Raw genomic sequence first — 20,624 nt, 5'->3', positions numbered from 1 at the left:
ACCGAACATTTTTTGCATTGCTGACTACTTAAGTGTATATCTAGTAGAGAAGGCAGAGTTAACGTTCCTTCACTTACATAGCGTAACATATAGTCAAAAGACAATTCCTCTTACCACACATCAGCTGCACTTGCCCTACAAATACAGCTTTTTTCCACTGTCCTGCTGAACTGCACTTCTTGAAAGCGCAGAAAAAGGATAGACTAATGATTTATATCATTACAAGAGAGTTAATCCAGTTGATCCAAGATTTGTTAATTAGCTGCTTTAAGACTGAAATCACGTTGTAATCCTTTTCTCAGCAGTTTTCCCTTGTGAGGTTCATTCATATCTACTTGTTAAAGCCATCTCTACACAGGCACTATTTTCACTAACAAAAGTTTTCTTTTTCCAAGACAAATCCATGTCCTGGATGCTGCCATAACCCCTTCCTACAAACTTTTCATGTATCAAGACAACCACAGAATTTTAGCACACAAACTTGCTTCTGTTCAAGGTCGTTGGCACTTTTTTGTCCTCTGTATGTGCACCACTATAGCCAACTCTCTATAGCATATGACAAAAGAGAGAGGAAAAAAAAAAGGAAAAGATGCCACGATGACCACTGACCTGGAAGTCTACGCACATACAATCCTTAATTCCCACTTCTGTCCACTGAAACAACAGCAACCAAAACTGTGTGTGTGTTTTCAATCATTATTTTTAAATCACTTTTTTCCTTATTTCTTTCCAACCAGTGATTCATCAGTCCTGGAGTGTTTCTGCATTAAATATTTAAAAGATACCTTCTCTTAGCATTTGGAAGGTTTCTGAACATTCCCAGTGCATTGTACACATCATCGCATAGAAGAAACTGAAACCTCTTCAATGCACTGCTTCACTAACACTTTCAAAAAGAGATATTTCAATGCTATCTTTTCCCAGTATATTAGACACTAAATCCTTTCTGCTCCTCAATCCTCTAAATCCTTTTCATTTTTTCGTTAGAAAGGAACAAAAAAGAAACTTAAACCCTTGCACAAGCTATGAACATGTGCATAGAGAACAGGAGGGAAGGGAAATAATTAACAAGTGAGAATTGCTATGAAGGTCCATCTAACTAAACAGCTTATAGGGAAACCTGCAAGGTTTAAGACTGAGCCACATAGATTAAAGGCAAAATGTTAATGCCTATAGAAGTAGAAGACAAAAAGGCCTATGTAAGTTGTCATTATTAAAATGCCTTAGGGAAACTTTCTTATGTTAATTCAAACTGAAAAGGTTAAAACCTTAAATGGTATTACGTTCACCTTATATGCAGTGCTTCCATACAGAGAAAGAACATACAACTTACTCTTGCAGAAACACCAGCTGTTGCTACGTGACCCACTAACTCCACAGATTTAAGAGAAAAGCCTAAAGAGAAACATGCCACAAAGTACTTAAGCTTCAGGCAATGCTCAACTTTCTAATAGTGCGGAGCATGCGAACACAGCATTTCCTATGAAACCCAGTAACAGTAAAAGCCCAAAGTATCAGTTAAACACGACATGGACTACAAGAATCAGAAATACTTTTAACAGACTGAGCTTCCGAAACACCAACTAACCTTCCAGAATGTCAATTTCAATGGAAATGCAAGCTGAGTTAGCAGACTGTTTTAACCTCTTGTGCATGTTCTTAGAAAAACCTTGTTTCTCCCTATACCCATAAATTGCTACCATTTTCTGTTAGCATTCTGCCTATAGCATTTTTGAGAATAAAGTTGTGCTACTGAGTAACTGAAACATAGACAGATCTTACCTTTACTGTAAGTCTCCATAAGGTACATGACGAAAGTATGTAAATACTTCTAAATTAACAGATTCTTACTACACAAAACTGATAATTGGCACAGAAATTAGTAATTGCTTGAACTGCTGTAACCAGTAAGCCATACACAGAAGACCAGCAGCGTTTTACCACACATTTCACATTCATTCATTGTAGTTGCTTACATCTTCAAAGCACACCATCACACAGGAGATTATACTAAAGTTCCGCCTAAGATTTTCTTATGCTGTTCCTTACTTCTTTCATACAAACTGTCTTGTTCACTATTTTTCTTCATTAGATCTCAAAAGATCTTTTAATCTCGCAGATATCAGCTTACATGCAGCTGCTTCCTATGAAGAGTAATAAAAGACTTCGGGCTGTGAAGGCTGTCTGCTGTTTTTAATATTTTACGTCTCCTACTACACAATCGCTAAGTTTAAGCCCCCACAGTATGAACACTAACCTACTAGGGAGCTAAAGTCAGAAAAAACATCCAGACTTTCTGATGAAACCACAGAATTTGTGCTGTTTAAGCAGATCTTTAGTAAATATTTTAATTAAAAAGTCCCTTAGCTACTTGATTTTGAAGTTAGATACTTCTGACATTAAGTTCCTTCATCAGAAATCAGGTTTTAAAAGCAAGATCTAATTATGGAATCATAGAATTGCTCAGGTTGGAAAAGACCTTAAACATCAACAAGTCCAACCACAACCAACTATAATATCCTAACTCTAACAACCCTCCACTGGGAGGGTGACTCAACCACCCCCCTGGAGAGCCTATTCCAGTGCTTAACAACCCTTTCTGTAAAGAAATGTTTCCTGATATCCCACCTAAAGTTACCCTGGATCAATTTGAGTCCATTTCCCCTTGTCCTGTCACCAGTGAGAAGAAACCAAGCCCGCTCTTGCTGTAAGCACCTTTCAGATATTGGAAGAGAGCAATAAGGTCTCCCCTCAGCCTCCTTTTACCCAGACTAACAGCCCCAGTTCCTTCAGTCACTCCTTATATTCTCCAAACACATATTCTCCAAGCCCTCCACCAGCCTTGTTGCCCTTCTTTGGACCTGCTCCAGCACCTCAACGTCCTTTCTGTATTTATTCCGTTATGGTCGAGTACAAAATACCAGCAGTGACAAAACAAGGCATCTTAAATTTCAGCATAATTATATTTGGTAGTCTCATAATCTTCAAAAAGTAGAAAGACTTAAGTATTTTCACTAATTCAGCCTTTAGTCACAGAGTTGAGAACCTGTCATTCCAACACCCAACTTTCACAAAACTTCAAAATTAGACTACATGGGACAAACCACCAAATTTAAATTTTAAAAAAGGATAGAATTCAGAAGGTTACTCCAGCTGCCTTCCTGCATATGCTTTGCAAATTAGGAATTCTTAGCCTAGAACTCTTTTCCAGTCTTTAAGACCTAATACCTATATTTTGAAATACATAGGGGGAGAAAGATGTAACAACAGTAGTGATGCCTTCTGGGAAAAAAAAAGCAAAAAAAAACCTTCTAAAATGCTGGAGGAGCAGCAAGGGAATACATGACTATCTGCAAAGACTCAATGATTAGCTGTAATCAGTTAGAATCAATGCAATGACAGCACAAAGGTTTCAGAAGACAATGTTTTCCATCACATTTATAAACTTTATCACCATTAATTAAAAAGTCTATATCCCTCATGGCAGCAATCAAAATTAATTCTCCTCCAAATTCTCTGAAAAGTAGATAGAAACAGTGCCATATTGTTTCCTCTAGTTGAATGAGGGAAAAAGGTACAATTTCAAAAGAAAGAAAATAAATTTGTTGAGCTCCACAACTCTTACAATCACTGAATCACCAAGGTTGGAAAAGGCCAAAATCATGTAGTCTGATTATTCATCTACCACCACTATTTCCCCATGTCCCACATCCCCATGTCCATCCCGAAGTACCACATCTCCACATTTCTTGAACACCTCCAGGGACGGTGACTCCACCACCTGGAGCCTGTGCACCTGAGCCAATGCATCACTACTCTTTCTGACAAAGAATGATTCCTACTATTCAACCTGAAGCTCCCCTGGTTATCGCTAGTTATGAGGGAGAAAAGGTTGACCCCCACCTCACCGCAACTTCCTTTCAGGTCATAAAGAGCAATAAGTCTCCCTTGAGCCTCCTCTTCTCCAGACATACAATCCCAACTCCCTCAGAGACTCCCATAAGACTCATGCTCCATACCCCTTGCCAGCTTTGTTGTCCTTCTTTGGGCACGCTCCAGGGCCTTGATGTCTTTCTTACAATGAGGGGCCCAAAACTAAACACAGTACTCAAGGTGCTCTTCTTCCACTACCTCCCGGAAGGCAAAAACATAGTAAGAGGGCATGTAGTGACAGGACAAGGAGAAAAGTTTTAAACTGGATGAGAGTAGATTAGTTATCAGGAAGAAATCCTTTACTATAAGGTGGTAAGACACTGGAAAAGGCTGCCCAGTGAGGTTGTGAATGCACCCTCCCTGGGAGCATTCAAGGCCAGGCTGGATGGAGATTTGAGCAACCTGGTCTAGAGGTGCCCCTGCCTATAGAAGGGGCGTTGGAAATAGATGATTTTAAAGGTCCCTTCCAACCCAAACCATTCTACAATTCTGTGACTCTTTAGAGACTTGCTTCTCCTTTGGCAAGTTGCAGGTGCTAAGATCTTGAACAATTCACAGATGTATCAATCCTTAGATGATTACAAAAGGTACCTAGGACAAAACAAATAATCTCTGAGATGGCTTTTAACTGAAAATGGTTATGGCCACTATTTTAAGCGGAATTCAATCTTGTACCAGTTCAAGCTTCTCTGGGCTAGGATCCAACTCACTTCAGGATTCTAGTCAAGCATAAGGGAATGATATAGGAACAGACATAATTCTGAGAAAGTATAGAGGTAATATGATATATATGTACACATCTAAAATTTTGTTAATGACATTTCCATCCAGATACAAAAAAAACCCTTAAATTAGCCAAGGAATTTTTTTTTAGTGTCATATTCTTAGGTGTGACCTTTGAGGAAGCTCTAACCCGCGAGCATTATGGAACTTAATTATGAGATAAAAGAAATTAAATGGTATTCAAATAGGTAAAAAGCTGTCACAAAAAGAAGGAAGAAGGAATCTATTCTCCACATCTCTGGAGAATACCATAATTAGTAACATTAGTAACAAGCTCAGATTAGAGCAAAAAAAGCTTAAGTTAGGCATATGGGAAACAAGCATATCTCTCAGACATGGCTGCTTCTGTCTGGAACAAAGACATGGATTTCATTTTCTGAGGTCACCTCCAACCCTCCCTTCTCTATCTAGGTGGAAGTCAGTTACTTTCATGTTTGAACTTTACATGTGGTAAATGAATAAACACACTGTGAAGTTCCTAAAAGGATCCTGTAAATTAATTCATTATGCATTCAGATTTTCCACTGAAACAGGACACAGTTTTTGGCTTCGTTTCTACAGTTTATAGCTCCACAAAATTAGAGTCTGACAAGATCCACGTTCATGGTACCTTGCAATTGCGGCAAAGCTATAGCTACAAAACTGTACTGGTGCCGCAGAGGCAGCAGGAAAGCCTGTGCAGCAGTCCCTTGCAGCCAGCAGGTGATCAGAGCAAAAACGCAGATCACCTCCAGAGAGTCTGAAACTTGGATGAAAAAAGTCCAGCAGCTCTTTTACTTATAAGGATTAAGACTGAATTACTAATGTTTTACAGAATAAATTAGCAGAAATTCCAATAGGTTCAAGTCTCCCAAAAGATGAGCTCAGACACCCGAAACTGTCTCCAGTATGCTGCCTCTCCACGTACCTCCTAAGCTCGTGGTAGAAACATATTTTTACTAAATGCATTTACAAAAAAACCCCCACAAAGTAAGTACCACACTACCCCCCTCACTACCTTCAGAGTAAAACAAATACTGCTTATTTGAACAGGCTGCCCAGAGAAGCTGTAGATGCCCCATCTCTGCAGGCACCCAAGGCCAGGCTGAATGGGACCCTGGGCAGCCTGATCCAGCGGGGGGCAACCAGCCCACAGCAGGGGGTTGGGACTGGATGATCTTCTCCAATCCAAGCCATTCTATGATGCTATGATTACTTCCACAGAAATCACAAATTTTGTTGTCAATAAAACTACAATAAATTACCAGCTACCAACAGCAGCAGAAGCATATACTTACCACTAGCAAGAAAAACACAAAGTTTAATATTTTAGAAAGAGCAACTCCTCTTGTTTTCATGAAAGTTGGGATGCTCTAATTAATCTCTTGCCTCAGCCATCAAGGTGGATTTGAAACTTACTAGCTAAAGACAATGTAAAAATAAATAGATAAAAGAAAAAAAAGAGAAAGTAAAGGAAAGGAGCTGGCCCTCAACTTTTCCGATTTACTAAAAAAAAGTTTTTACAACTAAGAATAGGCTACTCTGAAAAAGTGGCCCACTAATTAATTGCTCCATCAAGTCCACACAATCTATGATAATTTTGATTATATTACTGGCTTCAAGGATCATACACGGAGTTTCAAAAAGAACAGCTTCTACACGGAGTTTCAAAAAGAACAGCTTCTACACGGAGTTTCAAAAAGAACAGCTTCTACACGGAGTTTCAAAAAGAACAGCTTCTACACGGAGTTTCAAAAAGAACAGCTTCTACACGGAGTTTCAAAAAGAACAGCTTCTACACATTTCATCTTATCACATAAAACCCATTTTCTAAACCTTTACCTTCATCTATTCCAAATAAATTGCAAGAAAAATCGCATTTCATACTGCAGATTTAAAGACCTTGGACAACTATCATAGAATATTGTGAAACAAACCTGTGTTTTTCTACAACCACCTAGAATTTCCCCTTATTGAAAACTCTCTTGAACACCTGAAATTTACACCCTTCCAACCATACACAACTCTTGGCAGAAAACAGAGTGGTAGAAAGAAACAAAATTGGGAACAAGGAAATCCAACACAGGTAAGGGAGTGGAGGGGGGATAAAAGTGCCTGTTAGCTTTGACTGAGACTTCCAGAACTTGGGTTGGTATATGGTATGGGTGACTCTTTTCAGCTACTCAATTTAGTTAACTCTTCACAGAGACTACTTTTCAAATAAGTAGAACAGACGAAGGTGTAAGAAACACAGAGGAAGACATTACTATGGTGTACTTTCTGCTACATTCATTTCTTGGTGAAGATACAACATGGGCTTGCATATGCTATCGCATAAAAGCTTCACAGAAGCGTACTCAACATCTTTTAAAATTATTGTTCTTTTCTTGGGTCCCTAGTGATCTAGGACAGCTATCTACATGAGAATACCATTTCAGCAATGCAAATAAGTAAAAATCAGAATTTTCAGCTTTACTTTTCTAGTATGTACATCCCTTTGATCAGTCCATCTTACATTAAAGTAGTTGAATAGATATCTCTTAATACTAAAAGTTCTAGGGCAAATAAAAAAAATCATAACAGAACTGTAACATGATAGACCAGCAATGACAGCAGAGTAGCAAGGTGCCAGGCTACAGCAAGTAGGATTTGCTCAAACACAACAGCCATGGGCACAGAAATTAAGAAGCTGTTTACCTTCAGAAGGCCTCTAGCAGAGAACGATCTCCAGCAAGATCTCCTTGCCTCCAATGCCAATCCTCAAATGAGGGCTGGGAAGGGATGGATCCTGGCTCCATCCCTTCTGGTCACTCAGATACACTGCATGCACCTGAGCTCCCCTGGGTTAGCCCTGCCTCTCTGCCAGGTGCTCAGTCACTGTTTCAAGCCATGATTCAGCATTTGTGCAAAATCTCACAAGACTTGACTTGTAGTCCCTTAAGAAGAGATGCAGAAGACAGCAAGTAACTTCATTATGAGAGTAAAACAGCTCCATCCGCACCAGCCTTCCAAGAGACACGGTAATTCACCATTTTGAGGTATTTATTCATTTCATCAATTCACCCAAACATTACACAACATCCAGACTTTTCCTTAAGTTCGTACCAGACCAACACACACACTACAAACTTAACGATGTGATGTTATTTAATACACAGATGTTCTCTCTCTGAAATTGACTCATGAGCTCTGGTCCTGGATGTCTTTCAAACTCAGAGCAACAGGTTGGAAAAGAAATCAGCTGTGTGGTGTAAACTGGCCCCACACTTCCAGCACAGTCCAGTTTTATGGGCTGGGAGCTAACCAATCCCATTCTTCTGTCCTTAATACCAAATGCAACCCAACACGCAGCAGATGCACATCCTTCCCTACTGCCTGGTTTAATGCTATCCCTTTTTTCTGAAAAACAAACTAAGACAAGTGTTATTTTACACCGAAGCTTAAACCATTTCCGTACTATCCACGGTTTGTATCTGACTTCCACTATTTCCTTATGGCTTTGAACAACTGACAGCTGCCTGTATTCCTACCAGTTATTAGAAATGTAAGATTGCTCTAAAATAACTGAAAATAACCCCCATTCACAACTCTAGATGTAGTCTGGCAAAATCTGGGGGTATTCTGGTACTAATTTTCCTATTCATACAGGGAAGAGTAACTTAACAGACATTTTTTGATTAAATTTCTTCAGTTAAACATATTGTGCCGCCTGAATTTTGGAACATGCAGTATTTTTTTTCATTTTCTTTATGCTTTCTTCTTAGTTTTCACTTAAAATTTGAACATGAGGTTTCGGCTTTCTCCCTCATGTTTTTAAGACCACTTCATGCTTCAGAACCACATACATGGAGAAATGCCTCAGAAGCAGTGCCATAAGTAGCTCTTCTTTCTCTCAGCTGTCAGGGTAGCAACAAATGCCAAATACACTTGTACATAGCAAACCTTCCAGACCTGCAATTTGGTAAGATCCAATCCTGAAAGAATTTTTAGAGCACTTAAAGGTTAAAAAAAAAAATTCTCATGTATTTATAAAGAGCAGAGATTCAAATAAGGAGGAAAAAAGACTTAACTCTAGGGCACTAGAGAGGTTTGCTTGCAGAGGGCACCACGAGGTTTGCTGTAAATCTGTTTAAAAATGCTCAACATTAGCAGATTTAGTAGTTTGACTAAAGAATTACATGGTTTATAAACTGACACTTCACAAGGCACCAGCAAGTTATCTTTCTTACTACTTCTAGGAAAATTAGCACAAAAATAGAGAAACGTAAGCTTGCATAGCACTTACAAGATGACAACTTTCCATTTTAGGCAATGAAGGCATAGCTGGGCCTACAGCTGCTGTGCAAAGCAGCGAAAAAACTGACAGTAACTTTAAAGAAAGGTCTTTGCCATCTCCTAATGAATAAAGAAAATTAAAATAAGGTAAAGCCAATGGAGCATTGAGATGGGAGCTTTGTGTCATTTCAGGGCCATTATTCAATATGAAAGGCCATCAGCTGACTGTTAAGTCTTCCTAGAGCTCACATACAACTTGCATTTACCAGGAAGTGTACATAAACATACTGGACTGGGATATTAGAATATTACGTCTTGGAGCTTGTGAACAAAGCTTGTATTTCTGATAAGTACTTCTTCCACACTTTATGTATTAGCAAATCACTGAGGTACTTCAGGGTGAGGAGGCATTGCCACGTTCCTTATGTCTGTGCACAGGGACTATACCATATGGGCAGCAGAACCAGCTCCCTGCACTGCTGTCAGCAGCCACCTGCTGGTCCCCTGCCATAGCACTCAAAACACACAGCACCTCAGTGCTAACACCTCATCTCCTTTAAATCTGAAGATGAATACCAGCTACCACAGCTGCTTTTGGGAGCGGGAGACCAGAGTTGGTGGACAGCAAGAGACAAAATAAAATTGTAATAAAAATAAACCCTTCACTGAAGCTGTTGTACTATGTTCAGTATTTTTAGCTTAAGAGGTTACAATCACTGCTGAAAAAATTGAGACTGCTAGCAAATGCTGTCATCTCATTTTTCCAATACAAAGCCAAGAATCCTGTAGAAACACCTAAATTCTCAAACAGCCCATCATTAAATCTTGCATTCATAAAGCAGTCTTATCTCAAAAGAGAAGTCTAAGTTACAATTATCTTTTATATTTCTGTACTGCATTTTTGTCTAAGGACACTTAGCTCCTGTTTTTCTGAGCAAGCTAGTTGTGCTTAGAATAAAGGCGAGGTTCAGGTTCTTAGAATTTGCTCTAAATTGGTAAGATTTCTTTGTAATGGATGTTTAAATGTAAACAAGCTTTCAATCACCAGATTAATCCACTTCCATGACTTTAAAGACTGCTTAAAGCCAGACAGAGTCTGTTATTCTGTTTATAGACAATTTTTCCACTTTTTAGCCATTACAGACTGAGAAGACTTAATAGTTCTGGAAGTAGCACCCTAAGAGTTGCTAGAAGTTGCATCATTTGTTAGCAACAACAACAATTCAGAATTAGTCTCAGTTTAGTCTGTTTATTCCAAAGACACTACACTGGGAACAACGTAGATTTGCCTCCTGTTTATTAATCAGGCAAGGATACCACAGCCACCAGAGCTGGAAGGCTCTTTTCCAACATCATGACATTACGCTCAAACACTGTGGTTCAACCTCAGTATTTGTTTGACCAGTCTTAGTCCTCAGAGAAGAAAAACAACAGTTAAACCACCACATTACAGTAAGGAATTTCAGGTTAGCTAACAACCAGTAGAAATTCTACTGCTCAACCTTGCTGGATTTTCCTTCACTGTGATCCAAAGGAATACTGATGTGAATGCCATGCTCAAGATGGCAGACTATTTTAAGGGATATGGATACACACACACACAAGTACTCTCAGAAATACAATTCCCAATAATATGCTGGGAAAAACTTTGGTAAATTAATATTTTTATTCAGCTTAGCTGACACATATTCTGTGAAGGGTGGAAGGTGAACTCTCTTGATGAGTTTCTGATCCACCTACTACTTTAAAGCGTTTATTTTATAAATAGTGATAAAGATGACAATTCATCCACACTGTGAGAAGTAACATCAGGAGTTAACTGACATTTTCCTACCACATGTTTTTAAACAAACATAAAATGATGTGCTGGATCAGACCCAGAGATCCATTAGTCCAGTTTCCTCTCTGACAAAGAATAGTGTTGGAAGCTTTCGCAAGGGTCCTAAAAGGTCTGTAAAAGGTCTGTTTCACATCTGTGAATAACTACCCTACCTTTTACAGAACATGAAGGCCACCGACTTTATCCTAGCTATTGTCTACCCTTAAGTCCATTACTTTAAAGTAATGTAAATAAACTCACTATCAGTAGTAAAATTTATTTTAAAAGCAAATATTTATTTATATCAGCTATAAGGACAAACTTCATTTTTCCACAGTAGGTCTGAAAGCTCTGAGTAATCCACAGAGATAACAAACCAAGAGACAGGCATGTAATAACCCTTTGTATTGTAGACTCTTTGGAAGCAAAACCCAAATAGAAACAAGGGTTTTTTTTAATTATTTGGTTTTTGCTTTAGGCAAGACTTTTTTGTTTATTAGTTTTTTACCTTTTAAATGCTTCAGCAGGATTCCTCTCACATTCCCCGGGTTGCAAAAGGCTTTGAATGGCAGGATCTCTTAGTTTGTCCTCATATCCCTGGATCAGTCCACTGCGGCAGATTTGTGCAACTAAACCTCTAATAAACCCTCCAACACACAGCGTGTCGGAGTCCTGGGCTCTGCAGAAATGGAAGGCTAGGGCTTGCCGATGTAAGCCTCTTTGCAGGTTTGCAGGTGAGCTTGGCCAGAGTAACTCAGTACAAAGGGCTGTCTTCCCACTACCAGGCCCTCCTACCAACAATACACCCCAGGCAGCTCCTCTCCCAGAGACAACACCGGTATTATTCCCAGAACTTGCTGCAAGAGATGGTTTGTTGGCAGCACTACCGCTGCAGTTAGCTTTCTCCTGGAGGCAGTGCTGAAGCTTGTGGAAAACCCACTCCCTACAGTAAAACTGCTTTCCCTGCAGCAAGCTGGTTTGAGCCATTTTACAAAGCTTCTTCTCTTGGACTTGTCATAAGCAGCAGTACACCTTCAACATCTTAGTGCAGGGAGGCATGGGTTCATCTTGCACAGAAAGATCTTCTGCTCAGAACTTGAGAACGCGTAACATAATCAGTTAAGTGTTATGGGGAAGGCTAACAGCATCTTCTCGCAAAGGGTGTTACTCCATTCGAATGTTGTAAGAAGTAGTGAAACACAATCACTGCTCAACTGACATCATGAAGCAGCATCTGATACCAATGCTCAACAATACTTCTCCTACGGCTCAAAAGTCCATGCAGCTCCATGGCTACATCTGTAGTTTATGCAGTTATGCACGTTCCCAGCATACAGGGGAGACACTACATCTGGAAAAACTGAAGGGAAGCCAGATTTTCAGTGTATACTAAATGCCTTTCAACTCTAGGCATTAGTCTCTCCGGATATAAATCCAGAAAAAGCTGTCCATAACAAAATGTTCCTGCTGGGAATTTTATACAGAAAGCAATTCTTCTTCAGAGTACTATATACATATCCCAAACATGTGGATATGCACGACTTACTGAGAAACGGTCAGTTTGGACAAGAAACTTCACAGACTTCACGTATCTGGGCATGCGTTTCAGAAGTGCTTTGGATTATGGTTTCTTAGGCAGTAGAGATGAAAGGGAAAAAAAAAGTGTTTACAACTTCTCATTTCAGTACATTCGTAAGCGTCTTCTTCAACAACCTGGATTCTTACTGAACCTGTTCTCAGGTATCTTAATCGAGAGACGTCAGAAGAGACAACATCTTCCCCTAGAGCTCTGAAATAAAGAAGACAGCACTTTTAACCCTGCATGCAAGTCGTAAGTCAGTCAGCTGCAAAGCAGACAACAAAGAGTGAAGTCAGTGGCTCTTATCTTTAGTTTTGCCCATACTATTCATCTAAAAAGCTGCTTTAAAGGGAAAAAAAAATGTTGTTCCAAGGTACAGTTGGCTATACAGAAAAACATAACAATAGACAGCTGTGACAGTGGCCTCCGAATCACAGCACAACGAGCCCCGCACTTCCTCCCTACAAGAGCTGAGCGCTCCCTTTATCTAAGCTCACTCTTTCTCCCACGGCTCCAGCGCCGAACCCTCCTTGCGCGCAGCCTTCCAGCCGCTGCCCACGGCTTTCTCGGGAACTTTATCCCACAGACGAGCCGTGCCCACGGCTCCTCGCACACCCCTTTGTTCGCCGCCCGCCCGCAGCAGGACGGGGGCTGCCCCGGCTGCCGCTCCTGTCAGCCCCGGCGGCTCCCCGCCCGCGCCCTCAGCCCGAGCTGCGCCGCCCCGCACGGCGCGGCTCCCCGGCCGGGCACCCGACTCGCGCCGGCGATCCCGAAGCCGAGCGAACGGCCGCGTGCCCCCCCCGCTCCCCTCCCCTCCCCCAGCACGGCTCCGCACAAAGCCCCCGGCCGCAGCCGCCCGCCCGCCGCTGTCACTCCGCTGCCCACCTCCACCAGGTACCGCCCAACGGCCGCCGACCGCCCCAACTGCCGCCGGGCTGGGGGCCTCCCTGCCGCCGCTCAGCTTACCTCCACCATCGCCCCAGCGGCTGCTCCAACCTCCCAGCGGCGCGACGCGGCGCGCCCCTCCTCTTCCTCCGTGCCACTCGGCTCCCGCCCCCGAGCTCCGCCGTGCCAGGCCCGTGGCCAGCCCGCTCCGCGGCGCCTCAGCCCGCCCGTGCTCTCCTCCGCGACTCCTTGACCCCTTCCGCCAGACTCCGCCCCCTCGCCTTGCCCCCGCCCCTTCCCGCCTCACGCCCCGCCCCCTGCCCGCCTGCCGGCTCGACATCTGGCGGCAAGTAGTCCTGGGCGGAGGGAGACGCCGGGCGGACGTTTCACCGCCCCTCCGCTTTGTCCCGCTGCCGGGGCTGCTGAAGAGGGGGCGTCCAACGGCCGGAGCCCCCCGGCAGCGGGGCCCTGCAGGGGGCGGCAGCGCGGCTCCCGACGCCGGGGCGCGGCCGCGGGGTTTGCCCGGGTGGGGCGGAGCGCCCTAAGGGGAACTGCGGGGGGCGGGAGCATCGAAACTCGAAAAATAAAGGTTCTCGGCGAACGGTTGGATTGATGGCCGGTTGTTTTACTTACGGGCAGAGCACGGTAATTGTACTGTGTAAATCACGTATGCCATCTCTTTAGTGCACCGTTTCAGCTTTCCTTACTTTTGTTAATCTAGAGAAGAGTAGGCCTAATAGCTGTTTTCCCTTTGCCTGACTGCTGCCTGTTCCTATTTCACCTAAACCAGCCCATCCCGGGCAGGGTTTCGCTACGTGCACTGAGGAAGTGCAGCTTCATAGAACGTATACGGTGATTCCAAGTAATTTTCCCCTTGCTCCTTACACCTCACATACTGAAAAACACGTTTTTCCAAACTTGTCGCAGGCCTGAGTGTGGGCTTAGCAGCACTCCAGCCTGGGGCAGATGGACTGGTGCAGACCCACGTAACACAGCTAGCTGCCTTCCTGCACCCTCCTTCCGTTTGTATAGCCCTGAAAACTGCTGTGAGATCCCTTTGACAGGTCTGGAAACATCACTGGGCTCAGCAACACTTCACAGTGCAGCCTACATGCAGGGAGAAAGAGAGTTCACCCTTTGGCTGCCTGAGAGCAAGGAGGGGAAGGGTTTCCATTAAAATTTCATCTCTTGGGCTGGCCGTGTTATTTATACTAAGACTCTTTCCTATTAGCTTTCTGATCAGGGGTTTTATGGTTGGTAAAGAGAGCTTTCCTTCTGTACAGCTTTGTACACCTGGCAGTTAAAGCACTGCTTTACACCGAGTACATCCATACAATATGGCACACTCATTTACTGCCCTCCAAGGAGTGTCCCAGGATTCTCTGTAGGAATAAAATGAAAAAATAAAGAATAAATTCATTTGGCATACTGAAGAGCTTAGAAAAACACGTCTGCCTACTTCTGGAAACCAGTAGAACAAGTTTGAAGAACCTTTGGAAGCACTGAATTACAAATTTGCAAAGCAATGGGGAGTGGGGGAGAAAAAGAAATAAGAATAGTAGTTAGAAAAAGTGTTGGTTTTGTTGGTTTTATATATATATATATATATGTATGTATTTGTTTTCTTTTTTAGACTACATACTTCAGGCAAATAGTCTTCTCTAAGCTTTTTTCTTTCCTAGCAGCACCTCCTCATGAGAGCCTTTGAACTGCTAAATCTCTCCCCCTCCACCTTCCCTTTGTTTTTCTCTTAACAGTAAATGAACAGTGATAGATAACGTTTAGGATGATGAAACTGTAGTTCTGGTCAGCTGAGTTGGCTGCAGACAAAAGGTTGACAGAGAGAGAGACTGCAAAAAAACAACAAATAAAAAACTACCAAAGAACCCCCCTCAAAACAAACAAACAAACAAACAAAAAAACGAACACACACAAACACACCAAAAACATCAAGATGCTGAGGGTCACATCTTAGACACAAGTATTTGGCTGGTGGGTGTTCAGGAAAACAAAACAGAAAAAATGAGATTTGGCCATGATGAAACCCAAGGGAAAATGGAGCTCCCCCTTTCCTGTTGACTGGGATGCAAAGACTGATTTACATGAGAAGTTGCTGTTAGATTCCACAACATCCAACATGAACAGTAAGAATTATAGTGTGGTTTGCTAAAATTAGATATTTAAATGTAATTAAGATTGCATTATAGACAATGACTAGAAAATACTAATTTTTCCATGCTCATATATAAATTCTACAACTGAATAGATGACAGTAATTTGATTTTAGCATGAAACAGAAGATACACAATAAGCATTCCCTCAGAAGTTACTTATGTATTATGCATTTGAGCAAAACTTCCATTCAGATCAGTTCTACAACTAATGTGAATGGAAACTACTTGTGGGAATGGCAAGGGGAAAGAAGAAAGGAGGCAGAAAGGAGGGAACAAAAACCAGAAAAAATGCAGTTGGTCTAGAATGCAGTTATACCCTTCTCAGTGGGGGGATTTTTAGTTTTTCAGAAGATGACAAAATATTGCAAGGTGGGAAGTATGACCTGCATGCTTCTTTCCAAAAGGATGCATATATGACATATATGACCTAAAAGTGAATTTTCACAGTGCCCTTGCATTGACTGCCTGAATTAGTTCGGAAACAAAAAGCATATAGATACTGAAGGTGATAAATAATTAAAATATAGATAAAAAATCCTAAAAAATGTTGGAAGCATTAAAAAAAAAAAAAAAAAGGACATTGCTGTGAAGTAAGAGGCACAGCTGCTGAGGTTGGGAGCTTTCATCTGTATGCTAAAGAGTAAGACCCTGAAGTCAACTTTCAAAAGCAAGGAAGGAATTTTGTTATCAAATGTATTTGCATAGCACCTCCTATGTCTAATGCGACAGCCTCCATGACATCATCTTGGTGAATTATTATAGCTAAGAGTCAGATATTGCTGATACAATTGTGCAATGTTGTAGTTAATGAGACAGGATAAGAACCAAACCTTATTTTGTGGTTTTGTATAACTCAGCTTGACATAGATAGCAAACCAACCACGATATAATTGGGTTCAACCTTGCAGACTCCAAGACTGACAGATAAGACCTCAAGCAGACACAAAGAAGATGAAACATATCAAAATCTCCCATCTGAAAAAAATACACTCTTCTTGTAGCTTCAGTGGTCTGAGGTGGTAATAACCTGGCTGCTTAAATGAAGACACATTTCATGTGTTCAAGGACCTGATCTTAAGGTATAGTGGGAGGTTTCTGCTATGCATTTCCAGGCATAATTTTATGGTTACAAATACTAGTTAACACTGAGAAAATGAGATGAAACTTTAATAAAAAGATAAAACAAAAAAATTCTAACTTTATGAAATCTATACTGACTTTGGAAAATCCAAGGGACTGATTAAAGAAAAAAGCCATTATGCATTCTAAATAAATTGCAGCATCTTTTCTCAGAATGGTAGAAAAGACCGCTAATGTGTTAGCAGTTAAAATATGATGCTATTCAGATAGGAAGGTTTGTTTTAAGATAACAGTCATCTCTGATAGGCCAGAGAATGTAATCGATTGTGATGGCGAAGGTAGGACTAAGGCTGATATTTAAAGTAATCAAAACCTGAGTAATCGTGTTCACATAAAAACATTTGCATTGTACGTAGCTTGGAGCAGTGTTATCGGTTTGGCTGCTTTCTGGTTTGTGTATGACTCACTCCCAGCCCTGGTCCTGCTGTCTAGGTGCTGCATGTCCCGTCAAGTCAGTGCCATGTCTATGCAAGAAGGGAGTGGAGCTGCAGATCCCAGGAGCTTGTAAGAGCTTTTGGTAAACATGCATTCATATCCCCAAATAAACAGTTTTTAGGGGTGGATCTGAAGCATCGTTGCCAACTTACAGCAGTCATTTTAACTACTTTTCTAACTATAACTTACTGATTTTCATGCATAATTATGCATTATTAATTCAGATACTTTCTCTGACAGGTGAAATTAGTGAATCTGATGGTAAAGAAAGATAATGTAGACGTGATATAACACAGGAACATTGACATAAAAGCACATTATAATTTTCCAAGCAAACAGTGGAAGCTTTATCATATGAAACAATTAGGCAAAGGCGTGAGTGTCTAATTTCAGTGATACTGACATTTAGATCCCAGCTTGAAAACCTGCCCAGGGTGAGATATCCCTTAGGCCTCATGGTATCATACAAAATTCCTCCACAGAGCAATTTGGAAGTCCTGTATGCAAGGGAGCTCATGTTCAACCTGACGCCTACTGTCATGTTTGTGGATCCTCTTCAGTTTGTGCTGGCACAGCATGATTTGCCTGACTACATGGAAATTGACCCCAAGAGGTGCTTTATGAGGTCTTGGCCTGAATTGACACTGACCACACAGTTCCCTTGATACTTCTTTTTAAAAAAAAAGAGGAACATAATGCTATTCATCATGCTATTTTATTCTAGCTATCTGGGAGTTTCCCTCATCGCTGTGGGTTTTCAATAGGTGAAGGCAATAGTGTTATTTTACATAAGAATTTAGTTAGGAAGTATAATAGTTCCTTTCAGTTCCTTCCTCATTACCCAGTAATTTGGGTAGAGGTACTATCTATCCCATCTATTGAAGCGGGATCTCTGTGAACAAAGGATGCGAGAATGATGGAGCTGAAGAAAAATTAAACGAAAGATCCTGGGTATGATAATGCAGTAGTTCAAACACTTGAATGGGAGAGGAAAGAGCTATATCCTCATTCCTCTTGAAAAAGAAATTGTTCCCACTTCTGGGCTGACAGCATTAATTTATAGGTTATTATAGAACTGCTGCTACAATATATGCTAGTTGCTATTTGGTGGAAAAATGGCTACTATACTTTGGATTACCGAAGATAACTTGCCTTTGATACATACTGGTCAGCATTCTGGCTTACTCTGGCTCTTTAAAATACTGCATCTATCCTGCAGCCACCAAAAGGGCAAGAGGGAGGCTCTCACACATGCATCCTTACTTTTCGGGCATGGTCATTTTGGAACTCAACAGAATCAGGACAAACTCAAATGCCATGCTGCCCATGCCTGTAAAACTTCATGGGCAGGACAAGAAGGGGGGTGTTGGACTAGATGATCTCCAGAAGTCCCTTCTAACCTCCACGATTCTGTGACACTATCACACCACTAGTGCAATCGCTCATCACTACTACACTGTCAGGAAAAAAAAATAAAATATGGCTTCTTCAGGTAGCTATTGTGAACAAGAACCCAGTTTAAATGCTATGAAATGGTTCTGGAGAAGCCTTTCTCTTGACATGAGAGCACCATCCTTCCAATTTAGATTTGGGGATCACACACTAAATTTAGTCAATGGACAGAGTGACACTTTCATGCCCAATACTTCAGGCAATAGCTTCCAGGGTTTGCTGCAACATTTTTTTAGTATCTGAATATGCATCTGCTCTATTTGCATAGAGGCAGATTTTCTCTTTAAAAATTGACACTCAACCTGTGATATTTATTGAGTGCGGGTTTGGCTGTTTGTCTGCAAAATACATTGCAGTATTTGGGCAGCTAAACAGAACTAAAGTCTAAAACGGTGGCTTAGAGAATCTAAGAAATGCATGCTAACATAGTGGCCTATGTCATTCTAACCTCAAATGTTGCTATGTGTGCAGGTTTGGAATACACTTGAGCTTCCTCCTGCTCTAGAGTAGCATATTTACCAATATTTGTGCAATGTGAATTATGGTATAACATTACTGTTCTATTTAATAGGAGTTGACAACACATGACGCCAGTCAAACTTAATTATTAAGTATAATATTCTGGAAAACAGGTGCTGCAGTAGATAACTAGTTCTGTTGGATAAAAATGTATGAGGATCTGCAGAGAATTTAAATGTCATTAAATGATGGCATGAAAACTTCTGTGGAGTGGAAAGAAAAAAATCTGTCAGCAGTAAGCCATAATAAAACCAAATCAAGAAAATGACCTTTTATGTGAGTTAGACCAGAAATATATTTGTCAAAACATCATTGACTGCGCATGACAAAACATAAACAGAAGTCTAAGAATAAGAAATAATGCTTAAATGAAGAATCAAAATTACTACATACAATAACGGAGGAATTTATACTGAAGCAAGATTTTATATAAACTTAGTGAAATCTGATCAATTACTGTTTTATTTATGTTGGAAATATTTAAGCTGTAAGCATTAGGAATGTGTGTGTAAATAGCTTATGCTCTTTCTATATGTTGCTCATGTAATCTCACTACTTTCATCAGCACCTGAATGCTTGTCCTGACCCGTTCTGTGATCTTGAGCAACTCCTGTAACCTTATCTGCTTCTGTTTCCCCATCAGTACAATAAGGATAGTAAATCTTTCCTATTTGCTTTCTTATGCCTGGTCTAACTGCAAGCAAAAGCAAGATGTACCAAAATATTTTGTACTGTTTCAGTAACACCAGGTAGCAATGCTCTAACTGGCCAAGTCTGACTGACGTGTTGTTGAATCAGTGTGAGCTATCCAGACTAAACCATAAGTAGTAAAAAACCCAAATCCCTTCGACTGTATGGGCTCTTGTAGACCTCTGCCCTAAGCCCATTGTAGCTCATATTCTCCTTGTGTGAGAAGTCATGCTGATATACTGTATAGTCAATTTAACTCATTTCTCTCTCAATGTAGTTTACTCTGTCTCAAAACCATTTCTTGGTATTTGTGAATTCATGCATTTTAAACACTATACTGCAACCCCTGTGGAGACAAACTGCCCGTTTGATAGAATATCCCAAGTCACTAAGCACTTCCTGCATTAAGCACTAAGCACTTCTGCTGTTTTCCCAAATTTGTAGTACTCCATAAGTCTTTGTTTTAGGAGTAAGATCACAGGATTTAATTTTGCCTGTCCTTTTAAGCTTTGCCTAGCTGGCTTCTCCTGAAGTAGCTATATCTATGAAATCACTTGATTAGCCCTTTTCTAACACATTTCTAAACATTTGCTTAGATTAATTACAGATCTTCTAGATCTAGAAAAGGAAGCTAAAATATATTCCTCAGAAAAGCTAAAATATATTCCTAGGCATGTACTGTTAGACTTTGAAAATAAAATGAGAGAAATTAATGTTGATTGAAAAAAAAAATGTTTGCATTTAATGTGGAAGTCAATTTTAGTTTGATCGTGAGCCTACTTTGATAAGAAAATTTTATTCCCTTTCCCTAAATAAGAAACTCCCATTTTCCAGACAATATTAATAGATTTAATAGAAGGAATCTAAAATCATTCCTTCTATAAAAGAAATGAAAAGAAAAAAATCAAATTGTATTTTCTCATGCAACACTGTAAAATGATTCAGAACATTCTGTGCATAT

At 40.7% G+C, this 20,624-nt stretch overlaps 1 protein-coding gene across 2 annotated transcripts in view; it reads right to left on the bottom strand.

The window, feature by feature from the left end:
* Nucleotides 1–13,531, bottom strand: part of ANKRD50 (ankyrin repeat domain 50) — a 42,010-nt gene extending 28,479 nt beyond the window's left edge. The window contains exons 1-2 of one of the 2 annotated variants that reach the window (XM_085222791.1): nt 13,335–13,531; nt 11,298–12,578 (exon numbers count right to left, since the gene is read on the bottom strand). In XM_085222791.1, the coding sequence (XP_085078917.1) occupies nt 11,298–11,776 (479 nt within the window). In that variant the 5' untranslated portion in view covers nt 11,777–12,578; nt 13,335–13,531. Of the gene's footprint in view, nt 1–11,297; nt 12,579–13,253; nt 13,276–13,334 lie in introns of those variants that run through there. The other variant, XM_085222792.1, reaches the window with a different exon arrangement.
* Nucleotides 13,532–20,624: the final 7,093 nt, after the last annotated feature.

The sequence above is a fragment of the Meleagris gallopavo genome, chromosome 4 (genome assembly GCF_905368555.1).
Source record: "Meleagris gallopavo chromosome 4, MGAL_WU_HG_1.1, whole genome shotgun sequence".
NCBI lineage: Eukaryota > Metazoa > Chordata > Aves > Galliformes > Phasianidae > Meleagris > Meleagris gallopavo.
The sequence above is the reverse complement of the archived record's forward strand: the minus strand, read 5'-3'. Positions and strand labels throughout refer to the sequence as shown.